This window comes from Choloepus didactylus, chromosome 15, assembly GCF_015220235.1.
Source record: "Choloepus didactylus isolate mChoDid1 chromosome 15, mChoDid1.pri, whole genome shotgun sequence".
Taxonomy (NCBI): Eukaryota; Metazoa; Chordata; class Mammalia; order Pilosa; family Megalonychidae; genus Choloepus; species Choloepus didactylus.
In genome coordinates, this window is record NC_051321.1 from 37,955,521 (window position 1) to 37,974,482 (window position 18,962).

Consider the following 18,962-nt stretch of genomic DNA (forward strand, 5'->3'; position numbering starts at 1 on the left):
ACAGGTTCACAGGTGTATTCTGTAAAAAATAATCAAGCTGTGCCCTTAAGACATGCACACTTTCCTGTAGGTATGATAGACCTCAATTTTAAAAAATATATGGGCATATTTTAAATATCTATAATACATTTTCAGTTTGTCTTTCAAAAAGGTTAGATCAAAAAGGTTAGATCATCTTACAACTGTAGGACATAAACTTTTTTACTCCAGGGCCCCCAAAAATGTGTTCTATTTTCATTGAGTCCCACGATAGGTCTTTCTTTGTACCCCCAAATAGGGTTATTCATTTTTTCCAAAGCCTGGAAACATTTTCTTTCCAGACTCCTAAAGCTGATCTTCATCCTCAATCTTTATAAAATCACCACCATTTTCTTGTACTATAGAAATCTGAGCTTATAGATCATAAACCTCAAACAAAGTCATCTAAAGATCAAAAAGATCTTACAGCCTGGAGAAGAAAACCAGCAGCTACTTCTAAGAACAGATTATAAACCAAATAATTTTAAGAAAGGTGACTAAGACAACTGAAGTTCTGGATTCAATAGTAATAAGTATAAGGAAATGGATTTAGATTCAGCAGTTAGAAAGAACCAAGAAAGTTTAGGTTTATTTTGGTTTGATTCAAAAACAATGTAATATAACCAAAATTTGGAAGTGGCTGGACTCAGCCCAATAAATGTAACTTCCTAAAAATTAAAATTATTATAGAATAAAATGGAAGACTTTGTGATTACAGGCATTCCATCTGGTTGGAAGAGGTTGTGGAAGAATGGAAGGTATTTCTGCTTAAGATAGGACATTAGATAGCATATGTGCTAAAGTTCCTTGCAACACTATGATTCTACAGTTTAAGCATTCAGCTGTGACTATGGACAAATTAATGCACAATCTACTAACATCAGTAAAGATAATAAAATAGAATCATGTCCAAGCTACTGAGACTATATCAAGAGCAGCTTACAGAATCCTTAGATAGCTCCCACAGTTAGTCTCAAACCTCTGAATCAAAGAGAGTGAATTGGTGACTTTTTCAGATGCCAATATACCAAAAAGGGAGAAAATCTCAAGGCTGATTTGAAACATCAGAATTGGCTGAGAAATCTAAGCTGAAACTGAAATAAAGCCTGAAATATCCCATTTCAAGCTCATCATAAACTTGTGACTACCAAGCTCTTACTCAGAGGTGAAGAAGTAAAGCGGAAGCTGGAAAGACCCCACATATTTTATTCATAATGAAATAAGATTCTGGGAAAAAGAAAAATCATATTAGAACACATGTTGGCACGTTAGGGTAACTCATAAATGTCATCCTGAGGACATAGAGCCCATGTCAGAAAAAGATACTAGCCATGCTTTTTCATTCCACATCTTGCTTGACTTTTTGGCTACAGTTCATTCATTTATCCATTTATTCATTCAACAAATATTTACCAAATCCAACTATGTTGCAAGAACTATTCTAGGCACTGGAGGAACAGCAATGATTGAAACAGATGAAAATTCTTGCCTTCTAGTGGGAGGCAACAGACCTCAAACAATAAATAACATATGTACTATGACAGATGGTAATAAATGCTATGGAGATAGAGAGAAAGCACAGGAAGGGGGTAGTACTGCTGTGAAGGAAGGGGGCTGGCATTTTAAATAGGGTCAGAAGCCTCCCTATTTAAAGGAGAAGGTGAGATTTGAGCAAGCTCCTAAGGAGGTGAGCAAGTGAGCTGTGTTGATTATTACCTTCTGGAAACTCCTCCTGTGGTTTCTAGGTTTCTCTTCCCCTGGGCCAATTCTAGCCTATATAGAGGCTTTGTGCAGATTAGCTAAGCTCACAGAACATGTATAGTTCATTTATAATTTCTCCCAGTCCAGATGCAATTTACCAGAGATCATTTTTTTCATAAGCATTACTTCCTGCTTACATAGCTGACATTCCACTTTTATCAGGTTTCCAGGGGGGAAAAACAGAAGTTAACGCAAAGCCAAATTTATATAGAGAGGAGGAAAAAGAGTTTTGCTAAACCATCTTCCAAAGGCCCAATAAAAAACGTATTGACAGTACTTGGAAATACAGATAAAACGGAGCGTCGAAGTCACAGAAGGAGCAGGCACTACAGTCTAGCATGGAGGTTCTGCCCCAAATCACCTGCGTGACCTCTCTCTATATCCTAACTTGATTATTTATTCTAACTTTCTTCTCCAGCATGGTCTATCTGCTTGTACTACTAGGTATTAGGTTGGCTCTTCCCCAGCAAGAAGCATTTAAGAGGTGAGTAGGCTTCAGTTGCAGGATCATTTTTCTCTGGCAAATGTATCTGTATATGCTTTGCCCACTGCTAAACAGACTTCACCTTCAAATCTGGTGGGGCACTCAACTCCCAGCCACTGCCCTTCTATGTACTTTTTGATCTAGGTTAAGGGCTTTTAACCTGAGGTTCATGGATCCGCAATGTCCTTAAAACTGTATGCAAAAATTCTGATATACCTTTACATGTCCATTTTTTTTTGTTTGGAAGGTCCTTAGCTTTCATCAGATTCTCAAAAAAGTCTTATGATCCTTTTAAGGGTAAATAATGACTGGCCTTGATGGCCTCAATATTTTGTTTCTAGCTATTGCCTTGGCTGTACAGCTTATGATTTAAAGTGCTCTCAAAATAGAATCAAATAAGCAATATACAACTATGGACTAATGTCATTAAACAAGGGCAAGAAAATATAATATGGCCTTCCAACTACTGCGAACACTTGAATCAAACTTAAAGTAATATTTTAAATTCCTTCCCCGTCATATACTTCTTAAAATGTCTGTAACAACCATGTTACTTTTAAACTCAGAACCAATATTATGAAAATAGACTATTTCTCTGTAGTCAACATAGAGATCAAGTCTTATATTTAGAAAGAATCAGGGGTCAATTGTTTGGCTGGGCTGGGAATGCATTCATTCATTGTTCTTTCTTAGAATAGCTCCAGGCCATCTTCAGAGGGCAAAGCCTCAAAATGTCAGCTCCTCATCTCTTTCAACAGCTAGCTGAGAGAATTAACATTTAGGGAAGACAATTTGAAAGATATATGTCTATCTTCTCTACCAATTACTCTGAGGTCTTTCCTTCTATCAATTCAGATATCAAAAACCTATATTGCCTTAATCACTAGGTTGGCTTTTTAATATTATGCCTTTGGATTAAAGATGCTCTAAGAAATTATAGTTTAAAAATGTGGTCAAAGACATGGTCTAATAAAATTTCCTTTGTAAAACATCCTTTAGACCTCAATTCTAGGAAAGAATGATCAAGTACCTGGAATGCTGGGTATAATGAAAAGTATGTATCTGATTACATCTTATTTTTCCCCTTGGCTATTAGGAAGCTCAGAGTTAAATCTATGATATTGTCCACATGTAAACAAATACATTTTTAGTGCTCTTTAGTTCCAATTCCTTATTAAATTTGTTTCTACTTTTTCTTGTTTATATGAACAACACAGTGTGATCTTGAAAAGAATTTCCTAAACCAACTCACAAGTATTTCTCACAGATGTTCCCTCTTCTTTTTTGGGGGATGTTTCTAATTTGCCCACAACATTGGATTTTGTCCAGCAACCAAGGCCACTGTGTAGCCAGACTGATGAGAGCAATGACAGTTTTTAATAATCTACTCACAGACCATGAATTAGATCATCAGCACTGAATGCAATTTGTGACAAAAATTTCCTCCCTCAAATTCTCTGTGGGTTGAAAACTCCAAGGCTAACTGTTCCTGGAAATAATAGTAATGTAATTGGATTTTTGTGTTGCAGATGGTTATGCTTCAGGCTTGGGAATGGGGACTTTCTGCAGGAGTGGCAGCCTAGAATGAGAACTGGTAGAAGAAAGAAGTAACTTTTTAAGGGCCTACCTTGCACTAAGGTATGTTAGCTTACCTGGCTTACTTGCAGTGGGTGTGCTGGATTGGCTCTTACTGACTCATGAGAGCTGACTGTTAAATTTTCAGGATATTTGTGAGCCACTTGATATCATATTGGTAGCTTGAAATCAGCTATGGTAGGAGAATTTACAACATGGAAACTAGCAGCTGCTACAAATTAGCCCCCATCCCCAAAGAGCTAAGCATTTACCAGCACACCAGTGTTTGTCTGGCTTATCTCTTGCACACAAATACCCAATGAGGTAAATTTTACTATCCCCATTTTATAGATGAGGAAACAGACAAAAAAAATCCTAAGGCTTTGGGGAAAAAAATGCAGAGGGGGGTAAAACACCTCAAGCAGAAAGACTGGAAAAGCAAGAATAGGTGCAATGCAGACCCTGAGAGCTATAGTCAGAGATCTCCTATGCAGAGAAGGCAATGAACTCAATTTAAGGGGATTGCCAAAGGGAGGTTCAGAAGGCTATGAGGAGAACAATTTCAAAGAGAGATTAAGAATAAATCTGGGAACCAAGCAGAAAAGCCTCCAGGGAGAGCTCGAGGCTCCTCCACCCTTTTCCAACCCCTACCTCTGTTACCTTGGTTGGATGACTCACTCAAGGGCACGAAATTCCACCCCTCAAGGAGGAAGGGTTGGCTTAAGCTTGAAGGCAGGAACTGGGCCACATTTCCCAGGAGACGGAGCTTTCAGAGGACTTAAGTCAACACATAAGGTTATGTTCCTTTTCCTTCAGAAGGATTTCTTAGCAGTGACTGGAATGGAAAGGGCCCTTGGCTATCTCTAGCAGCCCTGGCTACCTGCCTCTCTTGTGGCACTCTCCTTTCTCTTTCAGCAGCTCAACCCAAGGCAAGGGCCGTGGCCCAAGAAAGCCCAAGGTGCGTAGCCAATGCCAGTTCAGTATAGGACATCTGGCTGAAGTTCTGGTTTGTTCTGAAATTTGGGTTGGAGCCAACCAATAACCAAGGGTCACCCTGCCAGTCATTGGCCTGTCATGTGTTACCCTCAGGAACCTTGAGGGGTAGGGGAGCTGTGGTCTGGGCCATAGTAAATGTAAGCCTGGATCCACAGAAATACCCACTGTTGTTTGCTCAGGGATCAAGGGAATGAGGAGCTCATACACTTCACAAGTGTCAAAGCCAGGAGTTAAACCAGGTCTGATTACTACAGAGCCTGTGCTTTCTCCACTAAGTCTCTCTGGGATATTGGGCCAAGCCAGGAGACTTTGGGAGAAAACTCTTGCTGGTATCCTGGAGGGGAGTTGAGTCTCCCTCCTCATATGATATTGTCTACCTCTTCCTCTCTTACACCTGCTGATCCATTTTCTTGAAAAAGGAGAAAGAATGTGAAGGCAAACAAAAGCCCTTGCTTCTTTGAATGATATCTTGAATGATTAAATGAGATAATGTGTGTTTTGTCAATAATTGGTACCTGATAGGCGATACTTTGCAATATACTACTGAACTGTGATTACAATAATACTTGTTCACTGGGTTGGTAATATGAAATTTGAATAATGATCACATCAAGGTGTACCTCCTCTGCCTCTGCTCAAACATTTTAGCTCATTCTTGAGTAATTAAGAAAAGAAATAATTTGGTTCTGAAATTCAAATAATCCCCCAAATCTTCAGAGTGTAATGAAAATGAAGCTATCTTCAAAGTTTCCTTTGGATTTCTCAAGTTTCTACTTCCTAACTATCTTCATAGAGGAAAACCCTAGTTATCCAACTGTTGTTTCTTCTGACATTGAGAAGCATCAGCAACAGACTCTGATACCTGCTTACCAAACAGCTAGCCCCTTTCATCCTTGCTTACAGAATCCTGATTTTGCCCAAGTATAGGGAAGCAATGTGCTCAGGAAAAGATACCCCAGTTCCAGGGGATAAACAATATTCAGTCCTAACCAACCATGGTAATCCATTCCCGTTTATCATAGATTGGTTTAAAGTTGTACATTCCACCAAGTTCTGGCCAATGGGATCAGAAAAAAGTGTCTGTTGAAACTTCTGCAAAAATGGAAGAGAGATATATGCAAGATAATTTTCCTTCTTTCCTGCTTTAGCTTTGCATATGAAGACATAATGCTTGGAGTAGTAATTGCCATCTTAGTACCACCAGAAGGTCAAGAAGATAACAGGATAAGTTGATCCCAAATCCTGACACTGTTTATCTGAAGCTCTAACCCTGAATTACCTACCTCAAGACTTATTACATGAAAGGAAAAAGAAATCCTATTATTTAAACCCTTTGTAGACACATATTCTATACCTTGCAGCCAAAAACATCCTAACCAATACATTGTATTATTTCACAAACTTACCTGAAATTTCCCTCGGATTGGTGGCAAGAAAATCCCATTGAAGGAACACTGGGAGTAAGGGCAATCACTGGTGTTGAAGATCCCAAGGATGCTTTGCTGGCATTGTTGATAATTTCCAGTGCCCTGGATCTGAAACTGTTTGAATGAAAGAGTCTTCTCAAATCTCTTGGTGCAGGGGTTATTGTAAAGGTCACTTATGTTCACTTTCTTCTCATATCCAGGATGAAAGCATGGGTCTTGGAGGGTTCCATTGCTTGACTCCTGAATGGAAAAATCACTTGAAGGCATTATGTGTGACTGCTTTGGGTACAAAGGACGTCAGACTGCCTTCATCAATATATATAGGCATTGTACAATTGTACATTGTACAATATCCCACCGCTCAGCATTAACATAGATATGTTCCTGCCCTGCCTTTTTCACCCTGGGTAATAAGATTTGTATAACAGGCATCAGAAGAGCTACTAGATGTAAATGTAACTTTGGCTATTTATAGAAAGCTGATATGGTTAAAGCTGGGCCCAAAAGTGCCATTAGCTTAGAATGTCCCTGAGCGCTTAGCCTTAAGCACATAGGTAAGGAGCAGATTCACAGGGAAAACTCTCAGTAATTTTGAGCCTGGAGTAGTTCTGCAGGAGTCTTCATATCCCCCCTGCAGAGAGAAAATCAGAAACTCCAAGGGCTGGAAGGTACCTTACACCATTTAAGGCAGAGGCAACCCATTCCCTGTCTCTGCGAAAACAACCGTGGGTATACACAGAATAGAAAGCGGGCTGCTGTGCATAAGAGGCTTAATGGAGCCTTGGGGTTCAGCGGGCATTTCTCAGCAGCCCTTCTTCCCTTGGTGGTCATCTTAGTGATTTTGAGAGCCAGAGAGAAATTCTTGGAGGAGAGTAGAGAACCAATTGCCCTTTCAGTGGAGACAGGGAACAGATGGATGTGACACCCTTGCTCTGTTTGTCAGGGTGCGCCTGGTACGCACACTTTAACTATGCTAAACTTCTCTTGCCTTCAAAATGCAGAAAGCATCTGGGGACAAGATTTGAAGTGTTGATGGATAAACTCTGTGTTTTCCCTGAAGTGTTTTTTTTTCCTTCCTACATCCCTCCAGGTTGTTTCTGACAACCCTGTTTTCTGCAGTTTGCAGGAAATGGAGATTAAAAAGTGGTCTAGAAGGATTTGTACATTGTGCACATACACCTCCAATAATATTATAGCATGTAATTTTTATTGTCAATCCCATAGGATTTCCTAAGAAAGGATTTGAGTAGTGTCCTTGGAGATAGTACAGAAAACAAACAGGAGGTGATGTCTAGATGGAAGAATTCATAGGGGTCGACAAGATTAGTTACATATCCTGCCTGGAAAGGTTTGGAAAGTACAGTAACCAACTTCAGACCAATTACTGAATTAGAGAAAACAACAGGATGTGGGGGCTGGCGGCCCAGATGTGGGGAGGGCAGGTCTGGATTCACTTACACTTGCCTGAATGTCCTTGGCCAGTTTTTGCCAGAGCGCTTGATCCTTCCCATAGCACAAGAAGCTGTGAGTGTATACACTGTAGTCCTTGCCGTAGAGGCGAAACTGAAGAGCGTTGGCTGGGGACTCAATATCATCTTGAGGCACAAAAGTAATTTGTGTGGAGGCTCCCCCAAGGTCCAAGGCTCCAAAAGTTTCTTGACCATTTTCTTCAATTATCAGGTTAAACCAACCCAATTTCTGAAAAAAAGTACAGTCTCTGGGTGCTAGAAGTCTCTGGACATCACCATTTACACTATTTCTTTTTCTTTCTTTTAAATTTTTATTGTGATATATGTATAACAAAAATTTCCCATTTTATCAATTCAGTGGTATTTACATTCACAATATGATGCTCCATCACCACCATCCATTTTGCGACAACCCCAAAGAGAAACTCTGTACCTATTAAGCAGTAACTACCTAGTCCAGCTCCTCCCAGTCCATGGTAAATTCTAATCTACTTTCTGTCTTTATGAATTTGCTTGTTCTAGGTATAAATGGATAACATTTATCTGTGCATGCCTTATTTCACTCAGCATAATGCTTTCAAGGTTGATATATGTAGCATGTCTCAGAACTTCCCTCATTTTTATATCTGAATAATATTCCATTATATTTCCATCTTTTAGCTATGGTAAATAATGCTATGAACATTAATGTACAACTGTCTGGTCAAGTCCCTCCTTTCAGTTCTTTTGGGTATATGCCTTGAAGTGGAATTGCCAGGTCATATGGTAATTTTATGTTTAACTTTTTGAGAAACTGCCAAACTGTTTTCCACAGTGAGTGCACCATTTACATTCCCACCAACAGTGTACAAGTATACCAGCTTCCCCACATCCTCACCAACATTTTTCCATTTTTTAAAAAACAACAACTATCCTAGTGGGTGTGAAGTGGTATCTCACTCTGCTTTTTATTTGCATTTCCCTGATGACTAATAATGTTGAGTACATTTTCATGTGCTTTTTGTATATATCTCTTTTGGAGAAATGTCTGAGTCCCTTTCCCATTTTTAAATTGGGTTGTTTGTCTTTTTGTTGTTGAGTTGTAGCAGTTTCTTATTTATTCCACATATTAAACTCTTATCAGACATATGATTTGTAACTAATTTCTCCCATTCTGTAGGCTGTCTTTTCACTTTCTTGATAATGTCCTTTGATGCACAAAAGTCTTTAATATTGATAAAGTCCAATTTATTTTTTTTTTTTGGTTGCTTGTGCTTTTGGTGCAGTATCTAAGAAATCATTGCCAAATCCAAGGTCATGAAGACCACCACCACCCCCCCCCACACACACACACACACTTCTAAGAGTTTTACAGTTTTAGCTCTTATACTTATGATGTTGAACCATTTTCCATTTTGAGTTAATTTTTTTATATGGTATGAGGTAGGTTTTTCTTGTGTGTTTGTGTGTGTGTGTTTCATGTGGACAGTTTCCCAGCATTATTTGTTAAAGAAATTATTCTTTCCCCACCTAATATATTTGCACCTTTTCATAAATCAATTGGCCATAAATGCATGGATTTATTTTGAACTCTCAATTCTATTCCATTGGTCTATGTTCCTCTTATGCCAGCTGATTACTGTAGGTTTGTAGTAAATTTTTACATAGGACAGTATGAGATCTCCAAATTTGTTCTTCTTTTTTAAAATTGTTTTGGCTATTTGTGGCCCCTTGTTATTCTGTATGAATTTGAGGGTTAGCATTTTCATTTCTGCAAAAAAAACAAAAAAGGCTGCTGGAATTTTGATAGGGATTTCATTAAATTTTTATATCTCTTTGGTCAGTACTGGCATCTTGCCAATGTTATGTTGTCCAAAACATGAACATGGGATGCCTTACCATTTATTTAGGTGTTCTTTAATTGCTTTCAGCAGTGTTTTATAGTTTTCAATACACAAGGTTTTCACATCCTTGGCTAAATTTATTCCTAGATATTTTATACTTTTAGATGCTATTGTAAATGGAATTGTTTTATTAGTTTCCATTTTGCATTGTTCATGGCTGGTGTACAAAAACACAACTTATTTTTGCATGTTAATCTTGTACCCTGAAACTCTGCTGAATTCATTTATTAGCTCTAGTAGTTTTCTTCTGGATTCCTTGGGACTTTTCTAAAAATAGGATTATGTGATCAGCAAATATAGCTGGTTTTACTTCTTCCTTTCCAATTTGGATACCTTTTATTTCTTTTCTTGCTTAATTGCTCTGGCTAGAATGTTCAGTTCAATGTTGAATAGTAGTGGTGAAAGTACACTTCCTTGTCTTGTTTCTTGTTGAATAGTAGTGGTGAAAGTACACTTCCTTGTCTTGTTTCTAATCTTATGGGGAAAGCTTCCCCAGGAGCTGCCTCCATAGGTACTGCAAAATATTCACCTGAGTAAATTTGCCCAGTAGATAGTTGACGGTAATCCAGCCATAGGCACCTTCCTCTTCGCCAGTGATGATCTTGGCACCTTGGAAATCAAAAGGGTAGGAGCTGAGGCTCTTTGTCACTGCATCCAGGACCTGGTCTGCCAATTTTTCACTCTCCATCCTGTACAGAGGAAGAGCTTATTGTTTTCGTTTTAATGACTACATCTACCCATTTCAGCCAGAGTGTTTGGGAAATTCTCCTAAGAAGTGAACCATAACTCACTGTAATAAATGCAGAGATGAGAATCCCCCCCCCCACATACACCTAGCTGTCTGAAGAGCCCACCTTCTAGACAAGGCAAAACTAGTTTTTTGCCTCCTCTTTCCAAATCCATATCCTTCCAAGCCCTGGCAGGATGCTCTTCCTAAAATATCATTTCATCCTACTGTTGCCTGTTCAAAAAAATTGTCAAAGGTTCTAAAAATTACCACATTGGCAGCAACTGGGTATTGTCTGGTCACCACACCTAGAGCTGATTGTGTGGTCACCACACCTACATTAGCCATTGGTGACTGGTTACATAGCCAGGCTCTTCTTCAAGTTTTTAATTAGGGCTGTAGGAGGAACCAGTTGGACAAATGATTTGGGATGCATATCTAACTTCACTTGGTGCCAGACTGGGAAAAATCTTCCTGATTTGTGCCTCAGTTCTTGGGTCTGTCTGAAATCTTGAGACCTAAAGAAGTTGTCTTCCTTCGAGTATTGTCACAAATGAAGATGGGATGCACTAATTTTTAAGATATGGGCAATGCAAAATTGAGAGCTTCTGGGTGGAAGCCTGCTGCCTTCCAACTGATATTAGACCCCTCTTATCTCTCATCTGAATGGCTTTAGTACCCGACTAACTGGCCTCCATATCCCTAGCTTTCCTCCCCTCCATTCCATCTTTTCTATCACTGTCACCAATTACATAATATCCTTTAATGGCTTCCCAGTATCTCCTTGATTTAAATTGCAAACTCACTAGCATGGCCTACAAGGCACTTCATGATGTGGACCCTGTCTACCCAGAATCCTGGCTCCCTCATTTAACAGCTATGTGACTTTGGATGAGTTACTTAACATTTATCTGGTTAATAACTGTTAACTCCTCTTGCCTCATAGAGTTATTATGATGATTAAATTAAACAATATATGTTAAGTGCTTAGCACAGTGCTAAAAACATAATAAGAGCTCAATAAATACCAGCTGTTGTTATTATTTTGTTTACTACATGCACCCTATGCTATACCTATGCAGAACGACCTAAAGATATCTGAACATGCCCTGATCTCTCACACTTCCCCATCTTTGCACATCCAATATAACACAAGCACCAAGAAGGCAGGGTCTTGTTCATGTTCATTGCTGTATTTCCAACACTTAGAAGAGTCCCTGGAACATAATACACGCTGAATGAAAATTGGTTACTGAATATATGCTGTCTGTGCCTGTAAGGCCTTTCCCCCACCCTCCAACTTATCCTTTGTGATTCAGCTCAAGTGTTCCCACTTCTGTTAAGCCTTAATGATCTCATGCTGAGCAGAGCCAGTTGTGCCCCCATAGTAGCTTTGAGCTCTGATCTTCTTGAGGGCTACCTCACCTACTTCAACAGCCTGGTACAGAGTAGGCACTCAATCAATGCTGAATAAGTGAATGAATGAACAAATGAATGAATAATGCATACAAGAGCCAAGTGGTGACCAATAAAAATGTGCTAGTTGTGACTATTTTTGTCTTGGTATATCTGTGAATCTTCTCTGGTTCTCTCCTTCCCAGAAATTGAATGCCTAAATCTATATACCCAAATTCAGAGGATATAGTCTCAATCTTTCTCTCCCTGTGCCCCCCTTGGGGTCCCCATGGGGACATAGGCAAGAGGGATTTCTGACAAGCTAAAACCCCACCATTATACATACTGAAAGTTTCCGAGTTTTATTCACTTACTGACATTTTCTTAGGTGTGGACATTTGGAATGCATGCCATTTGGGGCCTTAGGGAAGTGTGACAATCTCCCATAACTTCAGAGGTTCTTATACTGCCAAACCTAACTCCCAGGTACACTTGGTCCCTACATGCTGTTATACCTGAGCAACCGCATGCCTGCTGTGGCTCCTAGGTAAACAGGTGTCTCCTGGTGCTGGGACTTTGGAATCACCTGCTTGGCCCTTCTCATGCATTCAGTCAAGTAAACACCTATTTCTTGTATTTTCTGGGCATATTTTGAGATTCCAGGACCTAGAGAAAGGTATAGAAGAAGATGGAAATATTTAACAAAAATAAAAAAGCATAGGACATACCTCCCTGAACATAGAACTTTCATAACTTAGCAATATTAGAGCAAAATACTGGTGTTTTTTGAACTAATGCAATAAAATAATTTATTGATGTAATATATATATTAGATAGCTGTATGTAGAGGATAATTAGATGGACCTAGTCTTAGTAAAGATCTATTTTCAGACCCAGGGGCTTGGTCTGATTGCTGTTCAATAATTTTGCCACTGGATGGCACAATACTCATATTCAACTGTATAACCTTCCTAGCACATTCTCTCACATTTTAATGGGGATCTTACAAATAGCCGCTCTATATAGCTGCTTTTTGATGTTCCTTCCACAAAGTTACAATGTACAAAACTAGTTCCTAGAAGATATAAAAAGAGAAAGATGGCATTTGGAACAAAAATTAAAATAAGTACCAAACACACTGACTTTTACTGAAAAGATAGTTGCTGCTTGTACTAGTTTGCTAATGCTGCAGAATGCAAAACACCAGAGATGGATAGGCTTTTATAAAACGGGGATTTATTTCACTACACAGTTACAGCCTTAAGGCCACAAAGCGTCCAAGGTAACACCTCAGCAATGGGGTACCTTCACCAGAGGATGGCCAATGGCGTCTGCTAAACCTCTGCTAGCTAGGCAGGCAGCTGGCATCTGCTCCAAAACTCTGGCCTCAAAACGGCTTTCTCCCAGGACGTTCCTCTCCAGCAAGCTTGCTCCTCTTCAAAACATCACTCCCAGCTGCACTCCTTTCCTCTTTGAGTCAGCTCATTTATATAGCTCCACCGATCAAGGCCCACCCCGAATGGGTGGGGCCACACCTCCATGGGAACATCCCATCAAAACTATCTCCCACAGCTGAGTGGGGCACACTCCAAGCAAATCTAACCAACACCAGAACTTCTGCCCCACACAAGACTACAAAGATAATGGCATTTGGGGGACACAATACACGCAAACCGGCACACTGCTACCCACTAGCTGTGTGATTATGGCCAGGCTCCTGAAATTTCCTAAGCAGAGTTTCCTCCTTTGTTAGAGAAACCAGGAATAGAATCCCTGTCTCCTCAGAGATTTTTCCAGTCCGATACACTGCCTCTCTAGTAAACTGTTTTTCCAGTTTTAGAGCAAAACTAACTGTTGCTATGGAGACAATGAGAGCCAAGATTCTTAAGCTGTTTGAAGTTAACACTCAATACTTTGGTCTCTCTTTCAGATAAATATCTCCCTATCAGGCTTTATATCGAATTTGATAATCCAGTTAAGTTATATAGATCATTCACAGGTTTAAAAATAGCCTGTTTATTTAACCATAATGAGAAAAGCAACTCTAAATTATCAGCTGTTTTCATTCAGAAAGTCTAGCCATCAAGAAGTGGTGCCTTTCAGCTCACCTTTTCATCTAAATATTCGATTACATGGATGGGAGAATTCTTTCTTTTGAGAGGGGAAAATTACTGCATTTGTTAGGCCAAACAGTCAGATAAATTTCAGAAGAAAGACATCTGCCAGATTTTTTTTAAAATAATATTTTAAAAAAGTGAATTAATTAAACAGAAGCCAAAAAAAAAAAAAAAAAAAAATAGGAATTGGGGCTTTAAGAAAATGCTAGAAGTACTGTCTAAATATTGATGGGACCAAGACTCAGGACATCAGACTACTGGGTAGAGGGACTTGCTCTCTTGGAAACATCTCCTCTCTATTCTTCCTTGACAAACTATGAAAAGTAGGGGAACTCACAGCTACCAAACTAAAAAGAAAATTATCTTCTGGGGTCTAAGTTACCTATCTGACTAAAAATAAACAGCCAGGTCCCAGGCTCAAAAGGCCAAGAGAGATTATGGTGCAGTGTGATGACAACTGATACACACTTGAGTGTTGGGTGGGAGGGAGTAGAGAAAGCTGAACTGTCAGCAACTCTAACTTGCCTAAGAGGCTCCTCCTGAATGTCTCTTTGTTGCTCAGATGTGGCCCTTGCTCTCTAGCTAAGCCAACTTGGCAGGTGAAATCACTGCCCTCCTCCCTACATGGGATCTGACACCCAGGAGTGTAAATACCCCTGCCAACATGGAATATGACTCCCGGGGAGGAGTTTGGACCTGGCATCGTGGGATGGAGAACGTCTTCTGGAAGTGAAGTGAAATGAAATGAAATAAGTTTCAGTGGCAGAGAGATTCCAGAAGAAGCCGAGAGGTCACTCTGGTGGGCACTCTTATGCACAATATAGATAACCCTTTTTAGTTCTAATGTATCAGAATAACTAGCAGTAAATACCTGAAACTATCAAACTACAACCCAGAACCCTTGAATCTGAAGACGATTGTATAAAAATGTAGCTTATGAGGGGTGACCATGTGATTGGGAAAGCCATGTGGATCGCACTCTTCTTTGACCAGTGTATGGATGCATGAGTAGAAAAAAGGGGGCAAAAAGAAAAACACCCAGTGTTCTTTTTTTACTTTAATTGTTCTTTTTCACTTTAATTTTTATTCTTATTACTTTTGTGTGTTTGGTAACAAAATGTTCAAAAATTAATTTTGGTGATGGACGCACAACTCTATGGTGGTATTATGAACAATCTATTGTACACTTTGTATGACTGCATGGTATGTGAATATATATCAGTAAAATTGAATTATTAAAAAAAAACTCTAACTTGCTTGATGAACTTAAAACTAACTGGGAAAAAAAATCATTTTGTAAAGCAGAGATTCAGAGTAGTGGACAGTCTAGAGTGGAGTTAGGAGACCTAGATTCCTGTCCTGGCTCTGTTGCTACTTGCAAGTCATGAATCTTCTAGGTTTTCATTTGTTTTCTCTGTAAATCAAGATTTAAATGATCCACAAGGCCCTTTTTCCAGTGCTGAGTCTATGATTATTCTCTGAACCTATGATTTCATCTTCCCTGCTTTGAAAAATTTCTTCCAAGTTGTAGATTAGAATACAATGCTTAACAGCAGTAATCGCTCGACCGCAGCATCAGCATCACCTGAGAACTTGTTAGAAAATGCAAATTCTTTGGCTCCATTCCAGACCTACTGAATCAGAAACTCTGGGGGTAGGGCCAGCATCTGTGTTTTAACAAGCCCTGAAGGTTCAAGTTTGAGAACCATTTCTTAAGCATGGGTTTGAAGTTGGGTGGACCTCAATTTGAACCCCAACTCCTTCACTTACTAGCTCGGATAAACTTAAACAAGTGACATAACCTCTCTCAACCTCAGTTCCCTCATTTGAAAACTGGGAATAATAATATATACCTCAAAGGGAAATTCTGAGGATGAAATGAGATAATACATGTTTAGTACTTACCTGGAGACAGGCCCAGAGAAGTATTCCATTAATGGAAGTTACTATTACTCAATTATTTCTAAGTTTTCTTATTCTTCAAGGGCTGGATCATAAAGCACTGACTTTGCTATTTTTAATAATAATTATAAAATAACAACAGTAGCAACTCCACTATGTTCTTCTCCTGACTTCCTATACTTTGGTGCTCCTTTTCTTGTGTTCCATTTGCCATATCTCTCATTTCTCCTGCCACACTTTCCCCTCTCCACTTTTTCTTCATCTTACCTTGTACCTTGCACTCTTCTATCTGATACACCACCCCTGTGTCGTTCTCCTTTTCTGCTGGCCATTTATAGATGTATAAGCTTGTGTGAGAAGAGCCCGCATCCAGCACAATCCCATACTGAGGGCAAAACAAACCAAGAACTTATCAGTGTTAACATCACTCTTCTCCACATGCAGTTTGTAACAGAAAGAAGACAAAGACAGGAGTTTCGAAACATTAGAAGAAAGTATTTTATCTTTGAGGGGAACACAGGAACTTCCTGAAGTTGTGCAGATCAGAGGATCCACCAGGTCACCAGTCCCTCTAGAACAGTGGCTCTCAATGCTGGTTGCACACTAGAAGTATCCAGGCCTTCCCAAGGGTGGAGGCTGAGCATCAGTATCTTTTCGAAGCTCTCCAGGTGATTCTAATATGCAGCCAAGATTCAGAACCATATGCTGAAGCAGCTAAAGCCACCATGGAAGGAACAGAAATCCAATAGTCCAGTAGTTCCCAAACTTGTCTGCATAGGAGTCGCCTGGGGAACTTCAAAGGATACTGAGCCTGTGATTCCCCCCACCCCATATTATGATTTAATTATCTGGTATGTGGCCAGGGTGTTGGAAATTTTTAAAGCTCCCCGGGTGATTCTAATGTACAGACAAGATTAGGAACTACTGAGTTAATTCAATGGCCCTCACTGAAGGAGTGATAGAAAATACTAAGCTCACTTGGCTTTTATTTAAGAATATCACTATAAAGTTGTATTAAGTACATTTAAAAATATGTACTTTGACCTCATTTTTGAGGGATAACTACAGCAGAGTACTCAAATCTCAGTTGTATACCTCGATGAGTTTTTTTCACATATGCACATCCATGTACCAAGATCAAGATACAGAACATCTGTAACCCTAGAAAGCATTTTCATGCCACTAAGACAACTTCCCCGAAGGGACTTATATGACCATGGATGAATTCTGCCTGTTTTTGAACTGCATATAAGTGAACTCATACAATGTGCCTCCTTCATGTCTAACTTCTTTTACTCTACACTATGGAAGATGCATTTAAACTGTGTGTATCAGTAGTTCATCTTTTTCTATTGCGGCAGAGTTATGCATACACCATGCATTCTACTGTTCATAGACATTTGGGTTGTTTCCAGTTTGGAGCTACTGGGAATATAGCTGTGAGGAACATTTTTGCACATGTCTTTTGGTGGATATAAGCTCTCCTTTCTTTTGAGTGTTTACCAAGGAGGAGACTGCCAAATGCCCATTTTGATCAATTGATATTCAAATATATTATAAAGTATTCTGTATCTATGTCCCTGAGCTTAAACAGAGGAAAAAAAAAAAGACGCCATGACAGATGAGCCAGATAAACAATGTCTGCCGTGGGTTTGTGAGAAGAACATGACGGCACATGCGCTTTTAATTCATCATCCCTGAACTAGAGAGAAACATGGAGGGAGGCAACCAGGAAGCAAAAGAAAGAGAAGCAGAGGAGATACCTCTGAAACATGAGCAAACAACTGTCATCACACTTCGCTGCTCATTTGTGTTGTGGGCCTCAATGTGTGGTCTGCCATTTGATAATACTAAATTCAGCAGTTGTTCATACATATATATAATCTCCTCTCATATTGTCTTGCTACCAGAATAAGACACTCCAAGGACAAGAATGAGGAGACACTTCCCCGGACCACCAGGAATAACTAAAAGTAGGGCCTATGAGGTGTTAAACTTTAATCCAGTTCATTACACAACAGGCAGTATCACTGCACAGACCGTGTGAATATCCTTGATCCTCCATAACCTCCACGGTGTTCTCTGCCTTGTTACGCACAGTGGGGTTTCCCTGTAGCAATCAGCATTATGACCTTTAAAGAAAAGGCCTGTGTACTTATTTTGGACAGATTCCTCTGCAGTGAGAGACATCCAAGAAATGGCTCAGGCGGTGATCACTGCAGGCAGAGGAAACTGACTGAGGCCTGGGACATTTCAATCTGTGGGAAACCTCCCAGGGTAGAAAATGAGGCTCAGGGATTATGCAGTCGAAAATTCTGTTGTTCCCCAGCTGGGCCCCTGAATTTTTCCTGCCAGAAAATTTTCCAACCATAGCCAGCATATAATAAAAGCTAGTGAGGCAGCAGCAGCAAAACGAATCAGGATGTTCTATTTTGTCTTTGTTGACATGAAAGTCATTCTTCCAGTAGAGCTAAGGAATTAGCCTTGTTTCTATCAATCCCCTTCTCTGAGGCCTTACATAGGGAGGGAGCTGAGAAAGGAAAGCTTTCACTACATCTCTTGTTTCCCAAGTGTTTGAAAAGAGGGTAGATGGTATTTTTTTTTTTTTTAACTTTCCCTTCTTTTTTAAATCAACTGCATGAAAAAAAAGTTAAAAAGAAAACAAACATACAATAAAAGAACATTTCAAAGAGACCATAACAAGGGAGTAAGAAAAAGACAACTAACCTAAGATAACTGCTTAACTTCCAACATGTTCCTACTTTACCCCAAGAAAGTTACCTAATATAGCAACATTTCTGTGAACTTGCTCCTACTATATCCATCAGAAATTAACAGACCATAGTCATTCCTGGGCATCCCCAGAACGTTAAATAGCTTATCTGTTCTTCTTGGATTATTGTTCCCCCTTCCTTAATTGCTCTCTATTGCTAGTTCCCCTACATTCTACATTATAAGCCATTTGTTTTACATTTTTCAAAGTTCACATTAGTGGTAGCATATAATATTTCTCTTTTTGTGCCTGGCTTATTTCGCTCAGCATTATGTCTTCAAGGTTCATCCATGTTGTCATATGTTTCACGAGATCGTTCCTTCTTACTACCGCGTACTATTCCATTGTGTGTATATACCACATTTTATTTATCCACTCATCTGTTGAAGGACATTTGGGTTGTTTCCATCTCTTGGCAATTGTGAATAATGCTGC

The 18,962-nt window shown here is 39.4% G+C and overlaps 1 protein-coding gene and 1 long non-coding RNA gene across 6 annotated transcripts in view; one reads left to right on the plus strand and one right to left on the minus strand.

The window, feature by feature from the left end:
• LOC119510273 overlaps positions 1 to 18,962 on the plus strand; it is a 145,262-nt gene that overhangs the window by 70,311 nt on the left and 55,989 nt on the right. Inside the window, exon 7 of the long non-coding RNA XR_005211863.1 lies at positions 3,793 to 3,901. This is a non-coding gene — a long non-coding RNA (uncharacterized LOC119510273). The remainder of the gene's footprint in view (positions 1 to 3,792; positions 3,902 to 18,962) is intronic.
• Positions 1 to 18,962, minus strand: part of ENTPD1 (ectonucleoside triphosphate diphosphohydrolase 1) — a 211,352-nt gene that overhangs the window by 17,950 nt on the left and 174,440 nt on the right. For 2 of the 5 annotated variants that reach the window (XM_037804508.1, XM_037804503.1), the window contains exons 3-7: positions 16,022 to 16,139; positions 12,251 to 12,401; positions 10,143 to 10,302; positions 7,720 to 7,959; positions 6,241 to 6,501 (exon numbers count right to left, since the gene is read on the minus strand). In XM_037804508.1, the coding sequence (XP_037660436.1) occupies positions 6,241 to 6,501; positions 7,720 to 7,959; positions 10,143 to 10,302; positions 12,251 to 12,339 (750 nt within the window). In that variant the 5' untranslated portion in view covers positions 12,340 to 12,401; positions 16,022 to 16,139. The remainder of the gene's footprint in view (positions 1 to 6,240; positions 6,502 to 7,719; positions 7,960 to 10,142; positions 10,303 to 12,250; positions 12,402 to 16,021; positions 16,140 to 18,962) is intronic. The other 3 variants (XM_037804506.1, XM_037804505.1, XM_037804507.1) reach the window with 3 other exon arrangements.